This window comes from Sebastes fasciatus, chromosome 1 (genome assembly GCF_043250625.1).
Source record: "Sebastes fasciatus isolate fSebFas1 chromosome 1, fSebFas1.pri, whole genome shotgun sequence".
Classification (NCBI taxonomy): domain Eukaryota; kingdom Metazoa; phylum Chordata; class Actinopteri; order Perciformes; family Sebastidae; genus Sebastes; species Sebastes fasciatus.
This window is the reverse complement of record NC_133795.1, coordinates 33,069,238-33,097,117: the sequence shown is the minus strand read 5'-3', so window position 1 is coordinate 33,097,117 and position 27,880 is coordinate 33,069,238. Positions and strand designations below refer to the sequence as shown.

Below are 27,880 nucleotides of genomic sequence, written 5' to 3'. Positions count from 1 at the left end.
CCAATTCTGATACCAAGAAAGCAAAGCAATCCAACTGTACCTGCCAAGTAATTTTGCTGAGGGTAATCCAGGGATACTGACTCCTATAGAACTCAGACAATAGACCGAGCCAAAACAAAAAACCCCATCGTTCTCCTGTGGCATAAAAGAAGTCTATGTGCTGCACCAAGGATGTTCCCTTTTCAGCGGAAGCGTGGGGGGGTTAGAGACCAAACGCTCCAATATAAATGTTCTGAACTCAATCTCATTCAGGCACATGCACCCACATTTCCCTCCCTACCTGCTTTGTTGCTGTAAGGCCAACCTTGGAAGGGACCTGCAGAAATTCAAGGAAAAAAACAACTTCTGCATTATTTTCTAGGTGCACTCGAGGTTACAGCCCTGGCTTGAATGGTACGTTGAAAATTCGAGCATTCCCCTCATAAATTGGGAGGTGGTCACTGCAGATTTGAAAAGCTGTGGGGGAAAAATTAACTTAATGCAACGCTGAATGGCAGGTCACACCGCAACAAAAGCCCTGAGTCACTCACATGAGGCCTATTTGATCACAGTCCTTCAGAGAGCCATCCGTCTTTGTCTCTCGCTCTCTTTTGCTGATATTTGTGCCTCTCCCCGCTCCGTCTCACTCCCCTCGCTCAGAGACAAACCGCACAGTCAAACCGCTTGTTGCTACGCTATTGCACGGCGCAGCGTGCAGAAGTGCAGCATTATTTCATTAAGTGGATTATTTCAGAACATCTCTGACCTTCGACAGGGTTGTCATTGGTGATGAACCGAGAAGAATTGAGGAGAAATGATGATGGGCACAAACCTCTATGGAGGTTGGCAGGATTGAGTGATAGATAACAGTAAAGCAGTCAATACAACACACAGTAGATTAGGCTGGGATAAAAAGGTTGAGGCACGGCAGGATTAAAATCAAGTCGGGAGATCAAAATAAAAGTGTGCAACAGAGTTTGAGCCAGGATTGTCTGGTAGGGGATTAATTGGGCCCATTAATACCTTTCTAGGGGGTCACTGATGGTAATTAATATTAAAAATCCTTCAAAAATCCCTTCTTAACAACACATTTTATTCTCTGGCTTTTAACTCACTGTGAGAGTTGCCTTTCTTTATCATTATCCTCTGTCTTTAAACATGTTTTTTTGTGTTTTAACTGTGTTGATTTGATGGTTTTTGCTATATTATGATTATACAGCACTTTGGTCAACTGTTGTTATTTTCAAATGCGCTTTACAATTAATTTGGATTGGAAAATTACATGACAATTGATTGATACATTATATTAGATGGATAGCTTTGTTTTGTTTTCAATTAAACAAATGCGATTTTTTAATTTCATCTATGGATGAAAAATAGGGCGATCACAGAAGAACACAAATTTTGTTTCACCAATTTTAACTCTGCCAATAACAAATATTTTATCAGTATTTTGCTTGGTATTAACTGTATGTACTTACTGTAGCTCACACTTAGAGATAACAGCTACATTACTGCAGATCTTAAAATGACCTTTTCACAACTCTAATCATAAAATACATTCAAATGTGAAATTATATTTAATGGTAACTGCTTTGTAGTTCTCTACTTCTGGTAATTGCTGGTAAGTCACGACATCGGATATCATCTCAATGATCCAGTTAACAGCTCCTCAGCCTCCCCTTTAGCTGCTGATGAGCTAACGGTAGCGAACAAACCATCTCTGGCCGACAATACAGACAGACAGCAGTTTGCAATGCACATTTCTAGGTAACAGGCAGCATTTTTGTGTTAGAGTTTGGCGAACGCACACAATAGATGTTGATACAGCTTATAAAAATCTAAAAACGAGGAGCCTACAAACAACTTCCACACCGATCCTGCCCTTGATTTTATGGGGACGAGTGGGAACAGGGGGGTTGTAGTGATGGGACATTTTAGGGGGTTATAGTCACAATAGCGCACTCTGGTTCAAACTCAGTCTATCTATTCTCATGCACTCAGCACCTAAGGTCATCACAAGTAACATTAGCCTTGAGGAAACAAAAGCAATTGACAGATACTCGAATGGGAAAAAAGACGCAGCACATACTGTGTGCTTGGTCACTCGAGACAAACTGGGAAGCTGGTACAGTACAGACTGACAATATCAGCACAGAGAGCCGGCTTGCACACAGTGCTGCAAATTGAGTCTGGTTCTCTGAGCGACGCAGGCTCACACTTTCCTCCTGTGCTACAGTACACAGGGCGCTTTTTCTCTCCCTTCCTCCTCCACTGCAGAGGCAGCACAAGGCCATGAAAGATTGGAGGCAAAGTGACGTCCTCCGGTTTATCCTCCCTGAAAGCCTTCGCATGCTCTCAGTTCCACATGAGGGATCTGATGAAAGCCGTTTGTCAGTACGCCACTTAATTATCAGCCAGAAGAAGAGCCTCTGATGCTATCCTCTGACAATGGCTCACAGCAGCCTGCTGACTACAGTGCCCACTAACAATGAAGAACTGACTGCAGCTACTAATGGTGACGGGGTAGTGCCAACTGTCCACTTAAGAGTTAGACAAATTAAGTAACGGCACAGAAAGCCTTTTGTGTGCCACTTCTTCAACGTATATTCTTTTTCTCCGTAGGCTTTAAGGAGGCAAATTTTACATCTTTATACCAAGAATGTAAAAATGGGATGTTTGGAAGACAAAATGCAAAGCAGAACAAGTCCTACTGAAAACATATTACATCAAGCGGAGGAGAAACTGAGACGTTTTGACCTTTTATTTTTCCTGCATGTCTACACAAACATTATAGAGCTTACGCTGCTGCTCAATATGCACGTTAGCGACAGACTGCAAATAAATAAAACAGTCGCATGCATTCCTTAACCTTCTATCTTTAAATAATCATATTCTTGTGACTGCTGACTGTTGAGAAGCAAATAGTGACCATAGCTACATACCACTATTATTTCTGAGCAGATGGATAAAAAAAAAATCTATTAATGTTGATATAGTTAAAGAAACTCTAGCATCAGAATCAAATAGAACAGTTGAATATCATACGGAGGGAAATGTTCAGCATGAGCACTTTCGACCACTCAAACACACACATCCACAGACTTACACATACAACAACCTTGTTGATTGGGTTTGGTCCATCAGGATCTAATACAATATTATCACGATGCTTAAGTCACTATACAATCTTATTGCAATTTTAAACATTTTGCAATATGCTGAGTATTAGGATAAGATATTTTGAGATTTATTACCTTTTTTCAACTACAAAATTATTTTTTTGTAATATGTATTAGATTTGATTTCCTTCTGAAAGGAAATCACAGACCCGTCCAAAAATCCATTAGCAATTTTAAACATTTTGCAATATGCGGATTATTGCGATAAGATATTTTGAGATTTATTACCTTTTTTCAACTGCAAATTATGCAGTTTGTCAACATCTGTTTTATCTAATAAGATACAGCTTATATATAGCTCTAAGATTGAGCCTGCTACAACCTGAAACAACAACTGAAACACAGAATAGCAGCCAGGCCCGCCAGCGGATTGTTAAGATATTATATATTATATAATAGTTTATATAATGCGTGTATCGATACAATATTGCCACGCAAAATATCGCAATACTATGCTGTATCGATTTTTTCCCCCACCCGTAGTGTCCAAAAAAATTAGGGTATGTGCCCCTCAAACAGTCTGGGCTGTCAGTAGCAAAATCAGCTAGAGGAAGGGCTTTATTTTCTTATTCAGCTGTGTTCTTGTCATTCAACTCTTACATTTACTACAGTCATCCCCGGGCTCTTGAATTCACTCGGCTACGACACAGGCAGATAGAAAAGTAAGCCATTTACCATCATCCTTCATCCGTATTAATCTGATCTGATACTTAGCTTTTCATTAGCCAAGTACATTACGGTACATGTCCATAACAGACACAGGGAGATGACTCAGTGTAACCTTGGACTCTCCACAGTAACCTGTCAGCAGGGAGCAAATCCACAAAGGAAACGGCAAGAAGCAATGTCTCATTTTAAAATCACGGCTCTGCTCTCACTAACAAACTCACAACAAAAAAGCCTAAGAGAAGCTGTTTTTTTTGTAATATGTATTAGATTTGATTTCCTTCTGAAAGGAAATCACAGACCCACCCAACAGTCCATTAGCCAAGTTAATGCAGAGCTGCCAGACTTGCTGACCCATTAATAATACATTGCAGTGGTCAAAAGAGGCCAGACACCTCCGTGCACCCCTTCATCCCTCTACACGGCCACATTAATGGACTAATTCAGATGCAATTAACTGGTGGGGAGAGGCTGTGGCCTTGCGGCTGGTGGAGCAGAGGCTGAAGGGCTTACAGCCAGGGCTTGGATTATAATCACTGTGAGCACACACATGAACACACACACAAAACAATTTACATACTACAAGAAAGGAGCCAATACAAAACTATCGGATACCAGAAGCAAAAGGAAATTAATGAATGGCATTTACACTAAATCATCATATTTATCCGTAGAAACACTGTTTGTAAGTGGTCCTTGGCTACATAATCTGTTTCAGCCAATGTTTTGCTAAAATACTGTCCACCATAATAAACCTGCATTAACTGATTTTTTTTGGCTACTTGGAGGCAGTGGAAACAAGCTGCAAACAAGACGTATCATTATCTTTGAAGTTGATATGCCAAACATGTTGGCAAACAGTTACCGGTTAACACATTGACAACAAAGACTGCTGCAGGGATGACGTATTTTTGTAGGCCAAACAGGAAGTTAGCAACGAACTGGTTCCCTCGACAAAAAGCCAATGGGATTTTTCCATTGGATTATTGCAGAAAATAAACTCTGTGACAATCACACGATTATGATACTAACACGTTTTGTTCAGCAAGATAATCTTCACAACTGAACACCACTATTATGATTTTTGAAGTGTGAATGCAATCGCCAGAAATAAAAAGCTAACCTTAAAGCTTCAGTAGGCAGTATGTTTTTGCCGTCATTGGGCAAAAATTACAAAATAACCTTTCAGCATATTGTAATTCAAGAGTTGTGAGAGAAAACTAGACTTCTGCACCTCCTCATGGCTCTGTTTTCAGGCTTTAAAAAATCTAGCTCGTGACGGGAAACTTTGACCAATAGCAGGTCATTTCAGAGAGAGAACGTTCCTATTGGCTGTGCTCCGGCTGGTGGGCGGTGCTTGGTATTTCCTCAGCTGATCTCAACAGCAGCTAAATGATAAATGCTATGTTCACCAGCTAGTTGCTAACTGCGTCTGTCAGCCGCTTGGTGCTGGGCAGGTAATATACAGTCTGTTTTAGAGCTTTTTTGCTGACAACGGCTGCCTGCTGCGGCCGAAAACGGCGTAATGAGAGTGGTGAGAGTGAACCAAAGAAGTAAAGTTGCGAGATGAAACCAATTCAATGAGATGAAAATAATAATTTTACATTTCTGATAAACCCCTTTCACATACAAGTAGTCATGTGATCATTTGCTAATATAAAAATATTGATTATAGCCACCTTAAACAACAGCAATTCCTTTATCCTCCTTAAGGACCTTCCTTGTGACAAATCTGCACAAGACGACAAAGTGTGAAATGCTTACGCTGCCCTGCATTGCGATTTAATTTTTGATGTTTGTCCATTACAGCAAGTTTTATCCAATAATGTGGCTGCAGAAATCTGCTCTTTGAGAATGTGACGTTGACAAATGAGCAATTACAGGAGCGATATTCACGCGTCACATCTGTGGCCGGCATGACCCGCGATTAGCCCTACTGATGCTGAATGTGAGATGCGAGAGTTGTGCCTGTCAACACAGGCGCCTGGGAAGGCAGCGCGGCCCATTCTGGCATGTCATCCATCACTGGTTCCACTCGGCTGCCACAGCTGTGTCACTGTCCCCCTCTCTCACAGACCGCTGACCCCACTGAGGACGCAGCAGCACGATGATCAAATATCTCGCTGGGATAAGAGACAGCCATCCCGCTTCACTGACAAGGCAGAGGACAAAAAAAACCTTCCCTACATATCCTCTGCCATGGTGACATCTTTATCAATAAGCAGCATTTAATGGCAGGCAGCAGCAGAGTCGTGTAGACACATGGCTGCTCGCCTTTCACTCCAAAAAAAAAAGCAGGGATTGTGAAGAGCAGAGTGAAGCCATTAGCTGCGGGAGGCTGACACAGGAGGTGACGCGGGTTAAATAATTGCCAGAGAAGAGAGAAGGTGGATTAAAACAAAGATGAAATGGAACAACATCAGCCAGACGTATTTCCAAGATAATTACTTGCCATGCAGATTTTTATCAACATGGCAGCCGTCAGGGCCAGTGTGCTCCTTTTAAATCAGATGTGAGTGACCTACAGTGTGGATGTACGGCAGCATGGCTGAGCTCCCAGTCGCTTTAAGTGGATATTCAATGGAGGGCTAACCTCAGTGAAGCCACAGACCTTTGACCCCATCAGCAGTCTCAGGTTGCTGTATACTTTTTAAAAGATCCTCCTCCAGCCTCTGCTAATTAGTCCTGCAGCCTCTTTTCCTTTCATTTCCAAAAAGGAAACGCTGCGTGCACGCTACAGTGCTGGCAGATAAATTAGCTGCATGCTTCACAGGAGGCAACCGTTCTTCAGGGAGAGCAGGCTACCTTAATTATGAATATTATTAATTACATTTTAAAAAGACCAGGAGAAATAATAATAATAAAAAAAAAAATCAATCAGCCAGACTCAGACTAAAATATATTTGTTAAAATTAAATCACAGCTTGTTTATTCTTCTAAAATTACATTTTATATACAGACGGAACTGGCAGCGGTAGCCAGTCTAACCCAGCTTAGATTAATCTAACAGGGCAGATTCAGTGTTAAAGGCAGATTCCAAGGACTGAGATCTATTTATAGCATGCAGAATTCATCAGCGTCTCCTTTCTCTGCCTCCTTGTCAGGGCAAAAAAATCAGTGCACACACACAAGAGGCTATGTTAAAAGGCACCATCTGTGATCCCAATGTCAACAAAGGTAGCCTGATATTCAGACTGAATGGTCATTATGCTACAACTCCATTATTCAGTCTTCTTATTAGCAGTTTCCTGGAGGGGAGGATTTGATTTTACCCCTAACCAATCACTGAACTAATACATCCGGAGGCTCTGACTGCGTTAGGCTGTGTACGATTAGTGCAACTTAATATCTATATTTACAGAGAACAGCAGATGATATTGAGATACAAGACAATTTTCTTCTAAAATATCACACATGGTGATGTTTCCAGGTACAGGAAAATTACAGACAATGCAGAGTTTAATATTTCCACAAGATAAGAGTTCACTGACTGCCAACCTTCTCTTCTTTTAGCACAACAAAGGGCCATTGTTGCTGATATAACATGGACAGATATCACAGCAGCGGTGGAAGAAGTACACGGATATTTTACTGAAGTAAGAGTAGCAATACAACATTATATGAATACTCTGTTACAAGTAAAAGACATCCTTCAAAATGTTACTTAAGTAAATAAGGTATAAAAGTATTAGCAAGTACTTTGTTTACAGAATCGCCCATTTCAGAATAATATATATTTTTGGATGATAATTATTGATGCATTAATGTGTTCATCATTTTAGTGTTCCAGCTGGTAAAGGAGGGTGTTATTTTTTAATCTATATACTGCTGGGTAGCTTGTGAATTTCACCAAGGGATAAATAAATAGGCTATCTTTATCCCCAATAATATATCATCATTTATTTGTTGATTATATTTAGTATTATTAATCTAAATCTGCAATGTAACTAGTAACTAAAGGTATCACATAAATATAGTGGAGTAAAAAGTACAACATGTAATGTATAAAGTAGCAGAAAATGGAAATACTCAACTAAAGTACAAGTACCCAAAATCAGGTAAGTTAGAGGTAATAAGCACAGCACTTGAGTAAATGTACTGTAAATGTAGTTATTTTCCACCCCTGTATCAAATAAACAAAGTATTCATTACCTTAAGTCAAATAGTGGAGGCAATTAACCTAAGATTTATTGAAGACTGTGTCTGCTCAACCTAGCTTGTGTGTACTGCACCTTTTTAGTAGCCTGAGGATGCAAACTAGTTAGCTAAGTTAGCCAATTTGTGATTAGGAACATTTGTATTCACTGCGTGGTTACTTATACTTTAATATTAAACTATGTAAGAACATGAGGAAGACAGATTTGATTTAAATTATAAATAGGAAGAAAAATGCAAAAACAGAAATGCCATCTAAAAATCAAACTTCATTTCTACATGTGAATGTAGCTGTGATTTAGGTGGTCATTTGGTTAAAAATACTGTTTGGTCTTTTAATCTCCATCCAGACAAACTCATATTGTAGAACGGAAAGGATTTTTTTTTTAAGGGGCAAAAACTTTCCTGATTTCTTTTGAGGGGGTGGTAGAATTCACAGACAGTCTCAGCAATATTAAGCTCTAACTGTACATTACGCAAAGGCGACAGCAAACCAAGTAGAGAAATGAAAGAGGGCAAAAGGCCACTCGCTGGGAAAACTAAGTTAAAATACAGGGAAAGCCAAGAGCTATTTTTGTCTAAATCTTTCTAGCCACGGAACGATGACTAAAGAGTTTCTGAGCTGCTCCCCATGGCCCTTCATCTTCCCCTCTGAAAAACTAGCTAATGATTTTTCCAGTTAGGAGTTGTTTTGAAATGTGCTTCAAATTCCTTGCAGTTCATAACTTTAACGGTGACATCGGGGTTGATTTTCTTGCCCAACTGCTGCTTCAGGCTACATATCTGTGACAAAGAAAGGGCACGGCCTACTGGAGGTGATGATCTCAGTCACCACATAAATGGACAGCTCTGGAAAAGACATAGAAACACAGATCGTGACCCCTTCTCCAGTTATTAAAGAGTCTTATGGGTCTCCTGAATGCCAGTCAGCTAAATACTTCAGTCTATAGTTCTGATATCCAAACTCCTCTCCAACTGAGACAAATGCCAAGCCTGAACTAACTAGGGGACAAGAGCAAAACTAGATATGACTACACTGCCTTGAACTCTCATTTCTCCATAAGTACCAACTGAAGAGCATGCCTCAACAACCAGTGGTGGAAGTACATTTACTCCAGTACTGTACTGAATATTTCTACTCCACTAAATTTCAGAGGGAAATACTGTACTTTCTACATTTATTTGATGACTTTAGCTACAAGTACATTTTACATAAAAACCACATGATATGCTTTTATGATAGGCTTTTATGATATGACGCAGTATTGTACTACTAATCTACAGAGTAGTATATAAAGTATCTAAATTGACGAAGAACTGCAACATTAAAGTGTTTTTGTTAGAGATAAAAACAGAATAATATAATATTCTAAAATAATAACACTTTGAAAAGAGCCGTTCTGCATAATGGATACTTTTACTTTTGATACTTCCAGTACATTTTGCTGATAATACTGCATACTTTTCCTTAGTAAGCATTCTGAATTCAGGACTTTTACTTGCAATGAGTATTTTTAGACTGTGGTATTTGTACTTTTACTTAAGTAAAAGATCTCCGTACTTCCACCATTGTCAACAATACCAACTGACTGGTGCTCTATACGATATCCAGAGAATTAATATGGCAGCAAACAACTATTGTCTATGTAAAGATATAGAGGAGAAATGTGTACCTGAGCAGAGAATGAAGTCACTCTGCCTCTGTGTGTGTTGTAATCTGAGCTCCTCTGTGCTTTGTTGACATACTGTAGCCGGGCTGGCCGTGCATGCCTTTTAGTGCATGTTTGTGCATGTGAGCATGCCCCACTGGCTAGCTCGGGGACGGTTCGCTTCACTGCTTTCATATGTCGGTTACAGCTGATAACGACATATCGACGACTGCGTCGTCACGGAAGCGTAGCACCCACCCTCCGTTTCCCCCTCAGGTTAACTCTGTTAACTCTGTTAGCAGTTTTGCCGTTGTTTTCACTGTTAGCACTGTTAGCTGTGAGCCGCCCATGGATGTATAAAAAGAACTGGATACAGCGTTGGAGGAGGGCTCCCGTTCATTACTATGAGAGTTGCTCAGTGGCGCATGAAACCAAAATGGCTCAACTGCCGAGTGATAAACTACCCGGATCATCCGGCGGTCTTCCGGAATGGGCCAATAGAGCAGGCGCATTAGCGTTTCCTTTAACTCCGCCTCTCAGCCATCGGTCCAAAATAACTGGATTTGGCTATTATTGCATTTTACAACTTTTAGGATCTAATGATTTAAATAAGGGCTATTGAGAGACGTCTGTTTTCCAATGTAAATCTATGGGGAAAGTATTTTTGGGCCCAATGGCATCACGTAACTGATACGAAAGTTGTAGTATCACCGTTTGTCCACTACAAAAATTTGCATCAAAGCCTGGCACACTTCCTGATGGCTTGGAGCCGCCAGCTCAGCTGTAGCCATGTTGAGAGCCGTTCGGAGGCAATAGAAATGCTCCTAATCTCACATTTAGCACCTTTAAGTGTTTTTACAAAGGCCTGACGCTGTGGCTAAGAATGTGCGCATGGATCAACAGCCGATCATTGTCCAGCGTTATCTGCATTATAAATGATTCTTGATTCTTGTGTGTGGTGTGTCCCAGCCTGTGAGTCAGGTATCGACTTCAACGGATCTCATTATCACAGAGGAGGAAGTTCACTGAATCAATTGATGACCATGGTCAACAGCGTTTACAACCCGCTGCTGCATCTCATCTCACTGAGCAGAAAGAGCAGATGGGAGGGAGCTGTTATGGGTTAATGGTTATTTAAAATGATAACAGAAGCCATATATATAGGGGGATGAACTGAGAGGCCATACTCACGACTGTCAAAAAGACAGCTAGAATTTCAAGTAAAATTGAAGCCAACTTCTTTACGCAGGCCTGCAGGCCACAAGAGGAAGCGATAGAAGCCTCAGGCCTTTTATGTTCTGCACTGCAGTCAGCACTTCACTCAGCGGAGTGTGGGGACAGCAGCTCCTGCCAAAATGTATCCGTGCCAAGGCCTGCCAGCCTGCTCTCCCCGCCCACTCTAAGGGCCAGAGCGTGAGCGGTGGGGCGCCGGTAGGCGGGTGCAAGGTGAGGCTGGTGGGCGGGTGGCCAGGCTGGAGCTTCCTGACACGGGAACCCGCCTCACAGCAGGATCAAACTGGCTGCCGAGTGAATCACTACCCCTCCCACCACCTGACAAAGTCAGCGCCGGGCCAATACGCAGCCACTTCTACTGTCTCTACAATTAACAAGGAATCCAGGTTGAGACAAAAAATACTGCTGTATCACCTCACCAGACTGCATCTCACTCAGCCAAGGTTCATATGACACTGGACTGAAAAAGAGACATTTCTGAACTTCATGAAAAGGATCATTTTGGACTTGGCGTTGGTGTGTGTGTTACAAAAGGAACAGAGTGGCTTTAAATATGCATCAGCGCTGCTGAAAAATTCAGTATCAACAGAGTGCTTAAAATTTAAATGCTTGCTTTACGGTGTAATGATGATACAGGCTAAGAAAGTAGATGAAGGTATCAGAGAGTGTAGCACCGAAGCAATTTTACACTTTCAGATTTCAGGCCCTGCAAACCTAAGCTTGAGGTGGGAGATATGGGCAGGAAGCACAAATTCTCCTACCTGACCAATCTTATTTAAATAAGCAACAGGAGCAGGGATTTTCTGAGCTGTGGCTAGTCACTAGTCAGAAGCAGGAACATTATCTCCAGAGTAAATAATGTCCTGGAGGACCAGTAGCTACCCAAATCGCTTCTTAAAAAATAGAAAACTGCTCCAGGCTGCTATTATTAAGCCTCAGATCCAATGGGAAGTTGAACCTTTGATCTGTTTAGGGTACTGTATATTTGCATTTTATAATGAGATCAAAGCAAGGTCCAGGGCCCCTGCAGAAGGCAGCTCTGCGCCCCATCTCTGCACACTGGACGATTTACAGACCAAAGCTATATTTCCCTGTTAACAAGATCATGTAAGAGCTATGGGCCTCAGTGAAAATGCAGTGGGAGACTCAATGTTTGTTAGGCAATCAACAGTAGCCTTAGCTACATTCTCTTCCAGCTAATTTCCGTTCCTGTACACAGGTGTGGAGGAGAAAAAGTAAATAAAATCATGCCAGTAGCAACAATCTCCTCAACAGTTAAAGTTCAAGAGCAAACATTTCAAGCATTTTTAAACTGGTTGAGAATTGCTCCAGATTTTCTTTGGCATTCTTCACCTGGAAGAAATGCAGAGGGGAATTTACACACGTTGCCTGAAGTGAGCCTGCGAGGAGCCGGGGAGAAGGTTTGAGATGAGCATGGAGGTCAACATTTGAGAGTATATGTGGAGTCTCTACTCAATACTGTTCCTGACCAGTTTTTTAAAAGAAAATATACCAGAAAAGAAACCGCACACACTGTCACTCCTTCACTGGCTGAGGTGAGCAGAGTCTCATATTTTCTAACGGCCTGATCAGAGGTGGAGCTGGGAGAAGGACTGCACACACTGATGCGGATACATTAGGGGGGGTCTGTTTGCTTAAATTTGCCCATCCAGTATGAAGGTATTATTGTAGCAACATCTGAGGGCTTAAATGTTGTAAATTTGAATACAGTGAATCTGCAGATACCAATAAAGTCAATAATTAAATGTATGAAAGAGAAGTTCAACTTGTCATTAAATATTTGCTCACGTGTTTTCCTTGTAGTATATACGGTTTGGCAACAAATACTCTGTTAACAGTGGCGGCATGCTCTATCTGCAGAGTTATTTAATATATCACACACAGGTTTCACACATTTTCCGGCAATTTACAATTTGAGTTTAAATCACATAATCATTATGTAAAAAGTGAAAAATGCCGCCTTCTCATGAGAAGAAGTACTTTAATCTTTAAGCGGTTATCTTAAGATGCCATTATTGATTTGGTCAGTTAAAGGTTGGCAAAAACATCATGTAATTTAATGTTTTTTCAACAAATAATACAGACTAGGGCTAGGCAATATGGAGCAAATCAAATATCACAATATTTTTGACCAAATACCTTGATATCGATATTGCAACAATATTGTAGGATTGACCTTTCGGTGCTTCTACAAAAAATTTTCATAATGGTATTTTTGATAAATACTGTTCAGTAATGTGGATGTAATGACTCAGACGGTAAAGGCAAATAATAGAGCTAGAACAGTCTGGTTAGTTCAGAAATCACATCACTTTACTGTGAAACCAGGAAAAGACAACACTTGTGCCATATTTTAAATATCCAAAATCTAAGACAATATCTAGTCTCATATCACGATATCGATATAATATCAATTTTTTCCCCGGTCCTAATACAGACACAGGTCATTACTTGATACTGGTTCACTTTTGGATCCACCAGAGACTAAAAAAAATGGTCGATACTAATTACTAATAAAGCAACATTTGCAACTTCCAATACACTCTTAACCTCTATGGTTTGCTCAGACTGCTCCGCTAGTCGTCTACCCTACTGCCCATCCTGATGCAGCACTTGAAAGGTTAACTAGGGGAATACCCCCTCCCCTACAGCCTTCTTCTTGAAGCGTCTTGAAGCCACACGTTTGCAAATCATTTATGCAACAAAAGCCCCACAAACAGTTGTAGCGAAAGTGAGAGAACGCTGATTCGCCATTCATGACACGCAAGCATCCGTGAGGAGAGCGAGCAGACTTCAGGTAGTTATGACGTCAGAAATTCTGTAACTTATTCCATTCATTCAATTACTAATCATACAAAGAATCCACATTTTTTAATCTTTTCTTTGAATATATATATATATATATAAAAAAAACGTTCAGTACCAAATTCAAGCATGTATGCTCTAATGGACTCTTAAATACTGAAGCTGAGCCAAAGTTAAAAGTCTTCAAAGTATTAAAAGTCTCATCTTTGTGAGTGATGGGAAGAAAGACACGTTCTTCTGACCTTGAAGTGGGAGAGGACTGTTCCCATTTACCCTTTAATCTCAGAGGAGTCATCTGGGCCAGCTTACATCGCCCGTAATGGAAGGGAGGGACTGAGCAACAGATATAAATTATAATCAGGAACACATAGAAACCAAACCCTATACTCTACTGGTAATGTATTTAGGAATCTTAGTATATGAAGAATCCTTAAGGCAGACGTTCAATAAACCATGCTTGCCATACTAGACGATACAAGGAACAGAAGGACGAGGAAGCTACAGTATACAAGCTGAATCACACAAAAGACTGCTTAGACTGACCTGCAAAATATGAATCAAAAGCACCTCAGAGAGCTGGAGAGAGGGTGTTAAGAAAAGCACCATCTAATTGCTTGCTCATAGATGCCGAGCACATATTCGGCACTCTCGAAGGCGGCGTTCACATTTTTTTGACCTTGATGAATTATCTGTTTTTATTGACAGCACTTATTGATATTTCTTAAAAGCGCGGGCTAATGGAGTTCTATTGAGATTATTAAATGAGTTGCTGGTGCCCGGATTAGCCCGGTCTCATCTCGCCGGCACAGCTTGCATTATCATACAGAACAGACGCATGCGTGCGTCGAGTCCCAAATTCCTGCGAATGACATCTCCAGGGGAACAGAGGAGCGATGACTACATCCGACCTACATTCACCCCACCCAGGCATGCTGGCTTCCAACTACTTACACACAGAAACATGCATACTCAGTCACACTATAGGCGGATTCATACCATAGTAATGTTACAGTGCAGGGAAATGTTACTGCCGTGTATGCATATTACAGAATTATACTATTTCAATCAGGCGTACGTGCTGCTTTTCCAAAGACGCATCTCTGAGGGTTTTAAAGCCAAAAACAACTCATGATTGTACAAGCTCCTAGTGACCTCCGGATGATCGGGAGAGAAACTTTTCTTTGGCTTTTGCGCATGCAGGCTTAGATGAAAATATAATTTGTGTGATGGGTTGTGAAAATTCTCCAAGCACAAAAAACATTAGGAACAAACCTAAGGCTACTGGAGCTCACTCAAGTGCCCCGGGCATGGAAACAGCATATTGGATTTCATTCAAACGTCTTATGCAATGAAAAGGTTTTATAACTACTCTATACACATTATTTCAGTTGTTTAGATTCTCAGAAAAAAACTACGGCAGGGAAAACACCCCCTTAACAAGAATCGAGAGAAAATAGTGACGCAGGCTCTAGCGTATGAGCACATCTTCAAACCGCTTTTTCAGTGTTTCCTGTGTTGTACAGCATCCTGGTTAGAGTGATGTGGTTTTTCACACTTTTAAATGAGGTATTTCTAAAGTTGCAGCCCACATTAAAACCAGAATCTGTTGATCTATGCAAGTCCTTACTAAACTAGAAAGCACACAGCGTCAATCTCAACCAACGCTGACTAATTCTAGAACTTGATCTTTATACCCAAGGTATTATTCCAGTTACGTCAAATCTACATTACACCCTACACTGAAAAGAAACGCTTTCCATTTCTACATCATATATTTCTGTTAGTTTCATCTCCACGGATACAAAAAGACAACAATGCAAGGTAGAAATCCCTTAAAATCAAAATCAATTATTGCTTGATTCGTGGCCGGTCGGTCCACTAACTTTCATGTAATCCCCCCCCAAAAAAAAATTAAGGCCTTGGCAGAAGTATTAATGGTTAAACTTATTAATAAATACTATGCATTATGTACTCAGGACTCACTGGAAAGCAATATTGATTCAGAGTGGATTTTCCTAGTGAAATAAAGTGCAATGAATTTAATGCAAGTAATACTTAACAGTAACTCTGAATCATCACACTCAAACCATTCTGCAACCAATTCATATTCACAACTGTACTACTGTAATATTACATATGATGCAACCGTTACAAATGCTGCAAACTAAAACTTACAACCCTGCATAAAAATCTCTTTTGCTCTTTGGAGTAATGTTGTGAATTTAAAGCAAACATCTTCCATGAACTAACACTGCTTGAAACTGCATGCTTTCTTCCAGTATTGGAAATCTGCCCTGGTCAGTTAATCCCAAAGAGGATTGAACCCATTCGCTGGTTAGCTACCAAATAGGTTGTCGACAGACACTTGCACAGAAAAAAATCTAGTATAGCCGAGCAGCTGCATTTTAGCCACATCTAAAATGTCAAAACAGTTCCTGTGATATTCTAAAAACCTGTTTTGAAATAGGATTGCATGACATTTCCAAATCTTGAGTGCTATTTATTATTTTTAGACATTCAAAACAAGGTTTTAATAACCTAACCTAACCTTTAATCTTTAATATAGTGTTCCTGACCACGGGGATCCTGAAATCAGCACCTAATTTCATGATAAAGCCACACTTGACAACAAAAGAACCACATCAACAGCCGCACACATTAGCCAAGCTTTGATGAATTAACACCATGTACAGTAGTCCTTTCTGCTGCATCTACAGTGGGACTGTAACTCGGTAGGTAGAGCAAATCTTTAGCCCTGCCAGCAGCACCAGTTTGATTCCCACTGAGGACACCCACTCTGAAATGTATAAAAAGTGTATGCATTTGGGTGTCAAATAAATGTTGCGTCTTCTTTTCTACAGCTATTTTAGTTGGGCTAGTCAGTCACACCCTCATATTTCCGAGCTATAATACCCGTGGATGTACGTAGGACTTCACCAAGTCCACTTCAACCCACGTAAATGATGATTAACTCATCGCTGCTTGCTGGATAGAAGAAATATTAACAGTGTAAAGTATCTTAATAGATGCAGACTGAGCAACCGACCTTAACGCAGCAACAAAAATACTGCTGCAACCTTGTGTGCAATGTCTAGAGAGAATTGTTAGTGTGCAGTGAATGGTTAAATTTGAAGCTAAAGAAGGTGGGCGGTATTACAAAATACAGAGCTGACCTCCGTCAGTGTTGAGTAAAAATGCCTGTAACTCATTCGATGCAGGAATACATGCAGACTGGCACCGCGTACGCTGCTACGCCACTGACAACTAAATAAGGGATGATGAAGGTAAAAAGAGGAAACAAAGGTTGCAAAGTGAAACAATTCATTTCCTTACAAAAAGGCCTTGCCACGAAAGCTAAAATCAATCCATTTATAATAACACATGCTTTCTCATCTCCCCCTCACCTATACACACACACACACACACACACACACACAAAATACACCTCCATGCAGCCTGTACACATGCCAGATCTTGTTGCCCCAGGAAATGGGCTTCATACATCTTGTCTGACTGCAATAAAGCAGTGCCTAAGATTCTATTTCCAATAAACGTCGACTGATTGGAAAACTCATTCTAATATCAATTTCCATCTGGGCCCTTTAAAAGGCAATCAGCATAGCTTCATCTCGGTATATCATGGGCTCCTTGAGATGATGACACAGCACTGGCTCTCTCTTCTGCATAATGGCCTTCTCCTATCAAGGCATCTGCAATGAATAATACCACCCATGAATGGGCTATTTAGTCTGTGTTCGCACAGATAGGGGCCACTTCTCTGAATATTAATCCAGGGTTTTACACTTCATACGGTTCTCTCAGGGCTGCACCATTTTTCATTCGGAGAGAGTAAGGCACTTAGTGTGATTTGGCGCACTCGTAGTTTCTCTCTAGGCTTTCTCAGAAGTGACAATGGTGATTACCAATGGCATCTCACTTTGTTTAAGACGCCCAGGCGACCACAAAACAATGATTTAAGTCGAGGAATATCAATCTCAAATCTTCTACAATGGCTGTCCACAGCTTACTCCAAAATGTAAGGTCAAAGAAACATTTCCATGAGTCAATAAACGGATATGTGTTACTGTATATCTGCCACTGTAAACACAAATAATGTGTCATATTTGGCTAGACATAAACTCCACTATAACCAGAATGCAACTCTATCATCATCATCATGATGGCAATAGACTTTTACGTCTGCTATATGGGCTTACAATAAAGGCCAGATGCCTCTTTTTCTCACCTTCCAGCCGCTGCCCGCCTCCCTGTAGTAGGGAAAGTTATCACAGATCCACTGGTAGATCTCGCTCAGTGTCATCTTCTTCTTTGGCGAGCTGTTGATGGCAAACGTGATGAGGCTGGCGTAGCTGTAGGGCGGCTTGCCGTCCTTGTGCTGCTGCACCTCCTCCTGGTCCAGCGTGGTGTTAGGATCCAGTAGGGCACTCTTCTTGCCCATGCCTGGCCCGTGGGCATTCTGGGCGTCCGCCTTGCGGATGGCCGCCTGCATGGTCAGCTGAGGGAGCCAATCCATGGAGGTCAGGCTGCTCTCCAGCTCCGACGTCATGGTGACGGCAGGCTGGGCAGGAGGGGGGGTGGGGAAAAGGTGGTGGTGGAGGTGGTTGCTGTTGGTGCTCGGTGACTGATGGAGAGCGGACCAGGTGTGGAATAACAAACGGAGACGAGTGGCAGGTTGAGGATGAAGTCTCCCTCAGCTCAAGAAATCAGCATGACGTCTTCTGTAGGTCGACTCTGGAGAAACGGGAAACAGAGAAGCCTTTATTAGTCAGCTATTCTTTGATACAAGGAGTACATTGGAAATAAAGATATGCTTATCTGCCGAGAACAAAAAAGAAATGCAAGCGAGGAAGCAACTCTGAACAGTTTGGCCAACATCAAAAACCAAGCGTCTCTGTAAAGTATGCTTATATTCGCTGTGCAGCAGATCACAAGCCCACCACTTTCTCCACCACTTGCTGCTCTCAAAGCTGACTCATAGCTGGGACTCCATCTGCACAGAGAGAGAGTAAATGCCAGGCAATTGTTTTCACAACTGCCAGCCAAATGGGGGAATGGCTCAGGAGGAATTCCGACTCTCTTGAGGGTAGTAAACCCCCTCTCCTTTCTTCCCTGCCTGCCAGCTCGCCTGCCTCCTCCTCTTCCTCCCCCAAACGGAGCCTCTGCCGTAAACAAGCCAGCCAGTGTCGTCTTGCAAACCGTCCTCGGCCCTGTGCGTGCCGGGCGACCGTGCTGTGCAGAGCGCAGCCCACAACAGCCTGCCTCTCTCTGTCCCTCTCGGCACACTGCCCTCCCTGTCTTAAAATAGAGGGTCAGAGTAGAAAGGCCTAAAGTTACAAACGTAGGTGAACGCGGGGATCTGTGGGAAAGAAAAAAACCTGAGCAGGATGACACTGCAATCTGGCTGAGGGGGGAAAAAGAGAACAGGCGGGAGAATGAGAAATCCTCACCGAGTTGTGGGATTTTTCTCTTGACTAAGCATGCTCGCACAAGTGTGTGTGTTTGAGTGTGTACTCAGGCTGTCAGGCTGGGAATAAATAGTCCTGACGGCACTCAATAGGCCAAATACCGTATCTTTCAAAAATAGTATTTGTGCGCAACCAGGAATCATACCCAATTATTACCATTCAATCCAATCTTTCAAACTGTTGTTCAAATGCTTTGCGAACTTAAACATTTTTGCTAAATATAATTGTTTAAAAAGACATTGACTCCAAATGGTGTTGTTCTTTTCATGATTATAATCAAAATAAGTTGCTTTTTCAAAAAGGTTTGAACATATTTTAATATATTTACACCTAAAATGTGTTTCATATCTATCTTACTTCATTAGCGAGTCGAAAAGGTGGTGAGGAATTAAAAAAATATATATATTTCATGGGCATCTGCCGTCGATATGAAATGCAGCAGGAATAGTAAGAAATTCCTAAATTGGGCAAACTGCTTCGGCGGTAGTTGGTCACGAGCGGTTTGTGGTTGTCCCTTTCAATTGATCTATCACAGCGGGGGGTTAGCTGGTGCTCAGCAGCCAATTCAATATCCGCTATCAGTGTATACAGCCAGAGCCAGATGATGAAGGCGTTTTTCATACATCCAAACAGAACTCGGAGAAGTAAAAAGCCAAATCCAGTTGGGGGAGATCATTACTGAAGTGAAGTCTTAATCTTCCCTTATAATCAGTGTTGGGTTTCATCAGGCACTGTAAAGTTTCTAATGTAAGTTTTTTCTGAGCAAAATTCTTTTACGTTTTTATTTATTTGATTTCTTGTCTTTATTTTTTTGAAGTTATGCTCCTCCATGAAATGTATCCTTTGAGAATCAACATTGAAAGGTGGCTGTGATGGAAGAAAAGCAGCCGTGGTCACCTTGAACTCGTGTCAGTAATTAAAATTTTATTGAAAAAGAAGCAATACGGAAGGTCTGAATAAGCTTCTTAAACCAATGCTCGAGCATAATCCAGTCCTGTGCTGTCCATCTGTGTGATCAGCATGTTTAAAACGGTCTTATTTTCACCAAACTATGGCCAAACATGATACTTCTGGCTGAGCTTCGTAGTAGGGCTGGGCGATGATTCAATATCATAATTAAATCGTCTCTCAATGGAATCGTATCGTGGTGAAATCATACATGGAGATATTCTGATACACAATTATGTTGTCTAAATTGATAATAAAAAGCACATACTAACTCAAATTTCACAGAAATTGTGATTAAACTCAGTTTAATTAAACTATTGTCTTAATCTGATTACTCTGTATTTGTGTGCATGCATGTAAACATAGTCAGTGTATAGCTAGAAATATATACTTATTTATTCTCTGTAATTTCACTTCAATTGGTAATGTTTATTTTGCACTAAAGTTCTTGAGAAAATTTGAAAATACTCAGTACTTTTCATTTGACAATAATTTTAAATTCACACAGGAGTATACGAAAATAGGCTTTACCATGTGGTTATTTCATATAGACTATTTATTTATTGAACCACTAGAAAACATGCTATATCGCGACATAGATTGTTAACAAATAGATAGATAGAAGATTTTGCTCATATCTGCCCTATACCCAGCCCTACTTCGAAGCTTTGAGATAGCACAACATGAAAGCAGCGTATTTAGCCATATTTTGTTTGACAAGTTTTTTGACTGAAATCAAGCTGCCCACAACTGATCTAATTCAATGAGAAGAACACAACAAATGTTTTATGGCCACCTCTCAAAGCCTTTTGATACTCAAAGACAGATTTAGGGTTTGACTTTGAAAAGAGCTGGTTATTTACAGTGCTTTTTTATTGCTCCTTCATTAACAGTTGCATCATGTTTGCTCACAGGTTGGAGGCCTGGATGAAAACTCCAAAGGCTTTGAGGTAACTCCCCCAACCTCTGCAGTCCTGAGCAGACTGATAGATGAGCAGACTAACTGACTGACTACTGACAGGTGAGTCAACCTAATGGTTTAAAACAGTTCCTCATCACTGAAAAGACAAACAGATCATACACCAAATATCTCCACCCTGTAACTGAAATAAAGGTGACTCACAAGCTGTAATTTTCCTCTTTGAATGCCGGCCTATTGAAATGTTACACAAATTTCAAATGTATTTTTATATTATCATCCATTTGAATATCTGCAGCACCACCCAAAGATCCGACCTACATTATTAGAGAGGGTATACCTATAAAATCAAGCTCCATCCATCTCATTGGGCCTCCAGTACAGACCTTAAGTCAATGTCATACCATCACAACAACAACAACATGTTGAGCTTCCAACAGCTTTAATACAATGCTAAACAGTCAATACGTTTAATATGATTAAAAGGCACAGTGTGCAGCATTTAGGGGGATCTATTGGCAGAAATAGAATATAATATTTATAAGTACGTTTTCTTTAGTATATAATAACCTAAAAATAAGAATTGTTGTGTTTTCGTTGACACACGAAAACACAACACCTAGTTGACACACGGGAGAAGTTTCAGTTGGTTGCAATCTGCAACCTCACCACTAGATGCCGCCAAATCCTACACACTTCTCCTTTAATTGACCAAGACAAAATTAATTCATAACCACTTCGATACTTGAAGAATTGCTTCAAGCAAAAATATTTGTTGAGTCCTACACAAGACATTTGAAGACATAACCTAAACTTAGACTAAATGATAATTAGTTCAGAAAAAAAATGGCAGTTTAATCAATACTGAAAATAATAATTAGTTGTAGCCCTATAATACAATTCAATTCAACCGCACTGCAAATTTGATTTAAATCATCACTCATCCGATTACATTTAGCTAGGTGTACCTGATGAACCGGCAGCTCAGTGTGAGGATCTGTATAAGTTAATTCTTGGTGCTCTTGATGTAAACGTTCAACGCTCAGTATGAACGGGGGTATGGAAGAAGAAGAAGAAGAAGAAGAAGCAGGCAGGGCCTTCTGGTGGCCACAAGAGGTGAGCTGACACAGACAGGGGTTGATGAAAGGCGCTCCGCCTGCTACACAGAGACGTATGCCATTTGACCCTCTACGCTAATGATCCAGCTGCTACATAATCTGCAGGGCCAAGTCGGTGTCTTAATTAGAGAACCTTGGGCTGAGGCAGGGATGATGAAGCGCATCACAGGCAGGCAGTAAGGCGGCCCCCCTGCTGCCTTCATTACCCTGCCAGGCAGCAGGACAGTCAGAGCAGGGACAAGCCCCAGCCTGCTGCCACGTCAGGGATGACTGTCTGAGTATGTTCACCGACGGGTCTGGGGGTAAGCAGAGGAGTACTGACTGGGGAGGCGGGAAGGATGAGAAGAAAAGCCAGGGGAGATGAAGCAGTAGGGGAGGGTGCGAAGGGCACAACGATGCTGGCATCAGGTCTGGCAGAGAGCAGAAAGTGGCAACAGAGTCCGCATCGACGAGGTCCGAGAGTTCAGGCGCTATGATTACGAGCCCAAGGGAACAGACTGCGATCTCCCACACACATAGAGCCACTTTGATCTGGCTCTAGGAAAATGGGGCTCCGTCACTGTCACCGCCAAAAAAAGAAAACTTCTTTCTCTCTCTCTCGACTTTAATTTGTTTTTAGAATGGAGCACTGAGAGTATTTGAGGGCTGAGAGAGAGAGAAATATATGGCCAAATTCATTCTCTATTCAACACTCAAAGTTTCTTTATCCTCCAGGGATTAATGGCAGATTTAGTTCTGAATGAGAAACTGAAAGCGTTTTTGAAACATCTTAATTTACCAAGTTCTTGACAGGACTTATCAACGTTGCTGCTGCCAACAGTGCACTGACAGCAAATCAGCGATTGTGTTTTGTGTCTCAGCTACTAAGTCTGGAGTGGCTCAATCAAACTGACAGCATGGTTATTATACATGTGCCAGGCCCTCTTTTATTCAAGGATCTCCAATGAGGCAACAAGCTGAGTAACAACCAGGGATTACTCAACACAACACAGCAGATTACGTCAACTTCATCATGGCAAGTACGTACTGAGATGATAAGTCAGCATCTGCGTCATGAAAATCAGTACTGTTCCCCATCTCCACTGTTGCAAAATTCATGTCTGTACTTAGCAACCACTTAAAAGTTTTAGTACCCTTAACAATGCATGGCCCAGGATGAAATTAATATTTCAAGTGTGATATTACTACAATGAATGGCACTTAGCTGTCTTCAACATTTGATATCATGACAATAACCATCTACTTTATTTTAAATCTAATGCATAAAGTGTAGATGTTTCATGAATGTGGGTAGTTTTACTGAAATCATCCCATTGTAACATCTTAATTACTTGAACTTAATCTATATTTTTTTACGCATTTTAGGATTTTGCAAATATTGTTATTCCGCTTGGTAAATATTGTAAATAAATACAGCAGAGTGAAGCATCCACATTAACAGTGTAAGAAAATATCGATACATATGATACACATTTTAAAGCTAAAGAATCCATAGGCATCATACTAGCTTGTCGAGAAGGACGCTAAATAACGCTCCAAAGTTGCGCTAAATTTTGGCGAGGAAAAACTGGCATCGCCATTTTCAAATGGGTACCTTGACCTCTGACCTCAAGATATGTGAATGAAAATGGGTTCTATGGTTACCCACGAGTCTCCCCTTTACAGACATGCCAACTTTATGATAATCACATGCAGTTTGGGGCAAAAGTCATGCAGGTTTTTTTGCATGCAGTTTCACACCTATTCTAAAACGGCATATTTGAATATTTCTGCATACTGGGGTCCCTCAGGAGTCTTGGAATTACATAAATTGGGTATCACTGGAAAGCTTATAAGCCTTGTGGATCCAATGAGTCCAATTGCATTCGTGTGTAAGGATGTTAGTCCCCATAGTAGCCATTTCACATAGTTACTTTTTTTTAAACACAGATTTTATACATACAGTATTATGGTGGTGTGTCTTTATGCTATGACAGTTTTCCTTAAATTAGATTTTAAAAAATTTGCAATACATCGCCTTGCTTACAGTATCGCAGTATATTGAATCGTTACTCCTGAATCATGATACGTATCATATCGCCAGATTCCTGCCAATACACAGCCCTAACCCACATGAGATGTTGTACTATTTTGTGAGGTGAGTCCCTTTTTCTTAGCAATAACAGTGACACTAGATGTTGTTGTCAGCTGTGTCCACTTCTAGGTAAATGCTACGTTATTTTCAAGGATCACATATCAGTATCTTTCCCTACAGCTAGGAATGGGACGTTACCAGTTTTACAACTTGCAACCTGAAACTGATGGTAATTATACTGTTGCACATTTTAATGATCATTTCATTGTATATTATTGTCCAGCAGCAACCAAATATAGATCTGTGGTTTTGCTAAACATAGTACGCAGGTGTGGCATGCTATTTGTAGGCCACTGACTATATTAGGCTGCTTCAATCAGACTGTGGGAAAAAGGAGTGATCTGAAGCCTTCTCATCCTTCTAGGACCAGTCTGAAGAGCTGGTTTAATTAAGGTAATTTAATCAAAGATGAGCACCTAATGTGTCATCTGCATGATTACAGTCTGGTGCTTTATGGTAAATACAACACGGTTATTGCAACAGATTTACGGTGTAGTGTTTTCACTTTTTACTGACTTCCACTGATTTATGTTTAAATGGATTTTATGTTCCCATATTACAGAAATTTTCTGTTTCCTGCTGCAAAAGTGTTCTCTGAGTGGACTCAGAATATGTATGCGCTATTAGCAGTATTTGTGCTGCAAATACTCTCTCTGTGTTTGTTTGTATAGCCATTAGGGGTGGGGGAAAAAAATTTATACAGCATAGTATTGCAATATTTTGTGTGGCAATATATATCAATACACAGATGTCTTAATCAGAGTAACAATCTTTTATTATTTAAACTATTAACTTTTTTATAATCAGTCTTTCATAGTTTGTAGCTAGCTCAGCTCAGTCGTGAAGATAATGGTATCACATGAAACTAGAAAACCTAAGGATTGGTACCAGCCATGTCATGTTAGCTTGTCAGGATGAACGCAAAATAATGCTCCAAAGTTATGCTAAATTTCGGCGAGGAAAAGCTAGCATGACCATTTTCAAAGGGGTCCCTTGACCTCTGACGTCAAGATATGTGAATGAAAACTCTGAGATTAACAAAATGAAAACTGTATCTTATTAGATAAAACACAGTTTCGCAGTTGAAAAAAAGGTAATAAATCGTAATATATCACAATATATCTTATCACAATACATGATCAGCATATCGCAAAATGTTTAAAAGCGCAATAAAATCGTATTGTGACTTAACTATCGTGATAATATTGTATCGTGGGGCCTCTGGTGATTCACACCCCTAATAGACGTGTAAACACCATTGACCAATGTCACAAAGATACCACAGCATTTATGCCCTAAACAAATTTATAAGGCCTGTCCCAACAGAATTATGTAACATTACCTTTTATAATACTGCGGAGCATTTTCCAAAGCGTAACCTCGGTGGGTCTAAATTGCTGAATGTGTTTTTTCTGCATTCTACAGTACGGTATGAAAATCACCTTGCAAATACCTGACACCTGCTAAGGTAGGTAATCCATCTTCGTAAATAATTTTGCTTTCATCAAAATTATGTTATAGTGCGTATTATTTCTCTGTTGTGAAGCTCTGAGATCCAGGATGTCAAAATCAATGTGAAACAGTTACCACTTCACACCTCTGGTGAGCTAAAATGACTAGAAATATTAGAAACCCAGCAACAATTTCAAACCACTGGTTTCAAGATTTGAGATAAACTACCCGCAAAATATACAATATACTATAGTAAGACGACACTTGTCACACACAATCTCCACTCTAATGAATGAAACTAACTAACACCCTTTCTCTAGTTCACAACATCCTACAAAACAGAGGGAACTACTGACTGAAGCAGAAGTAGGAGGAACACTAAAGGGAAGTATGTCAAACTAAAAGGTGAATAAGACTGGTTTTACTTTATGAATTACAATCTCAGACGCAGTCAAGAGAAGAAAAAAAATCAGGTTGCAATGCATTCCCAGTAGGGAGCAGTATTTAAAGACATGACAAGACACCCCACAGGAAATGTTAGTCAAAGATAAGAAGCCTAACCCAAACAGACAGCATGCACACTTAATGTTTTCATCCATCAGCCATTTCTGTTTAGTAATGTAAGGTCGATAAACCTGACGAAATTAATTTGTACTGTGTTTGACTAACCGAACACAAATCAGTTTACCTGTAAGACGAGTGTGTTTAGGATCAGAATATGGAGAGATGAAACCAACTGCTAGCAAACACAGGAAGGAACAAACTCAGGTGTAAAAATGGATATTTGGGGGGGAAAAAAATCTATGTTTTTCACTGGTGTGGATGACTCAACATGACTTATATGATTTGAGTCCATGACCCTGCGCATGACAAGTGTTTTACGCAGGTCTGACCCTGTTCGACCTGTGAAATGAGACATTTGTTGCTGTGCCTGTGATCACTACAGCAATCACTGAGGACAACACAAAAGCTTTTCTCCTCAACAGATATTAGTGGTTACCTGTACTCTCAACCATAATTTCCCCCTCCTCTTCAGTGGAAGCATGCTAATACATGACTAAAACTGCAAGTTTAACTCTCTTTGAGATAAACAGATTACACAAATCCTGTCAAATTAAAGGTATAGTTCAATATTTCGGGAAATACAGTAATTGGCTTTCTTTCCGAGTAATGAGAAGATCGATACCACTCTAAGTTTTGTTCAGCAAGATAATCTTCACACATGAAGCACTAAGCTTGATGTGTTCGGCGTGATGACGTTTAACGTCCCCAACAACCTCTGTAGTCTTATTTAGCCACTTGTTAGCAATCGCCTTTTTATGACATGTAACAGCTTCGAAATTCACAAGTGGGGTACTCGTACTCGGGGTACTCGGGTAACGTATTTTATATTATAGAACAAAACACTACCATCTCTTCAGCTTGTGTTAACAACGGCCCTTATTTCAGGCAACTAACTAAAAACCCATTCAAACAACCATTGATGTTCCAGATGAGGGAACCGGAAATGCAAAAATGCTAATTCATTTCTGGGGTTTAGGACTCATTCCTACAGCACTCTATTAGAAACAGCAAGCTCAAAAGTTAAAAAAAAAAAAAAATCTGCCTACTAACCACTTCAAGCCTGTTTAATCCGAACAGAAATGTAAAAAAGACAATTTGTGGTTGGTTGTAGTGGGAGTAACGTTCTGTAGCAATTTCTCTGTGGTTGGTTGGTGCAATGACCCAAATTGTATATTTCTATTCCTTCCAAAGATTCAACATTTAATAAAAGCATTAGTACTTTTTATCATAATTTCCAATGTAGGTTGTTGTGATTTGCCATTTGCCAGACTTGCACACAAATAGACAAAAATGCATTTAAACTATTATATAACACTCAACCACAGCTAGCCTATTTTATTCTCTACCTAGAACCCCTAGCCGCTTACATAGAACAACTTCCCTTCAAATACCTGTGCATTACTGTCATCATTTCCTCTCTGAGAAAAGAGTAGGCTATTCAGCTCACATTCTCGCTCCCACTTGCAGACACAAGACTGTTGATAGGTACCAGACCAGTGCTCTCCTGCACTTATCTGCAATTTCCGCGATTAATCCCCTTTTACAGCAGTCATGCATCCATCACGGGTA

The 27,880-nt window shown here is 40.5% G+C and overlaps 1 protein-coding gene across 3 annotated transcripts in view; it reads right to left on the bottom strand.

Annotated features, from left to right (window-relative positions):
* Nucleotides 1-27,880, bottom strand: part of foxj3 (forkhead box J3) — a 91,905-nt gene that overhangs the window by 38,696 nt on the left and 25,329 nt on the right. For all 3 annotated transcript variants that reach the window (XR_012594961.1, XM_074644250.1, XM_074644240.1), the window contains exon 2: nt 17,937-18,442. Coding sequence is in view for 2 of the 3 variants with exons in the window: in XM_074644250.1 (XP_074500351.1) it covers nt 17,937-18,257 (321 nt within the window). In the remaining variant the exon portion in view is untranslated. The remainder of the gene's footprint in view (nt 1-17,936; nt 18,443-27,880) is intronic.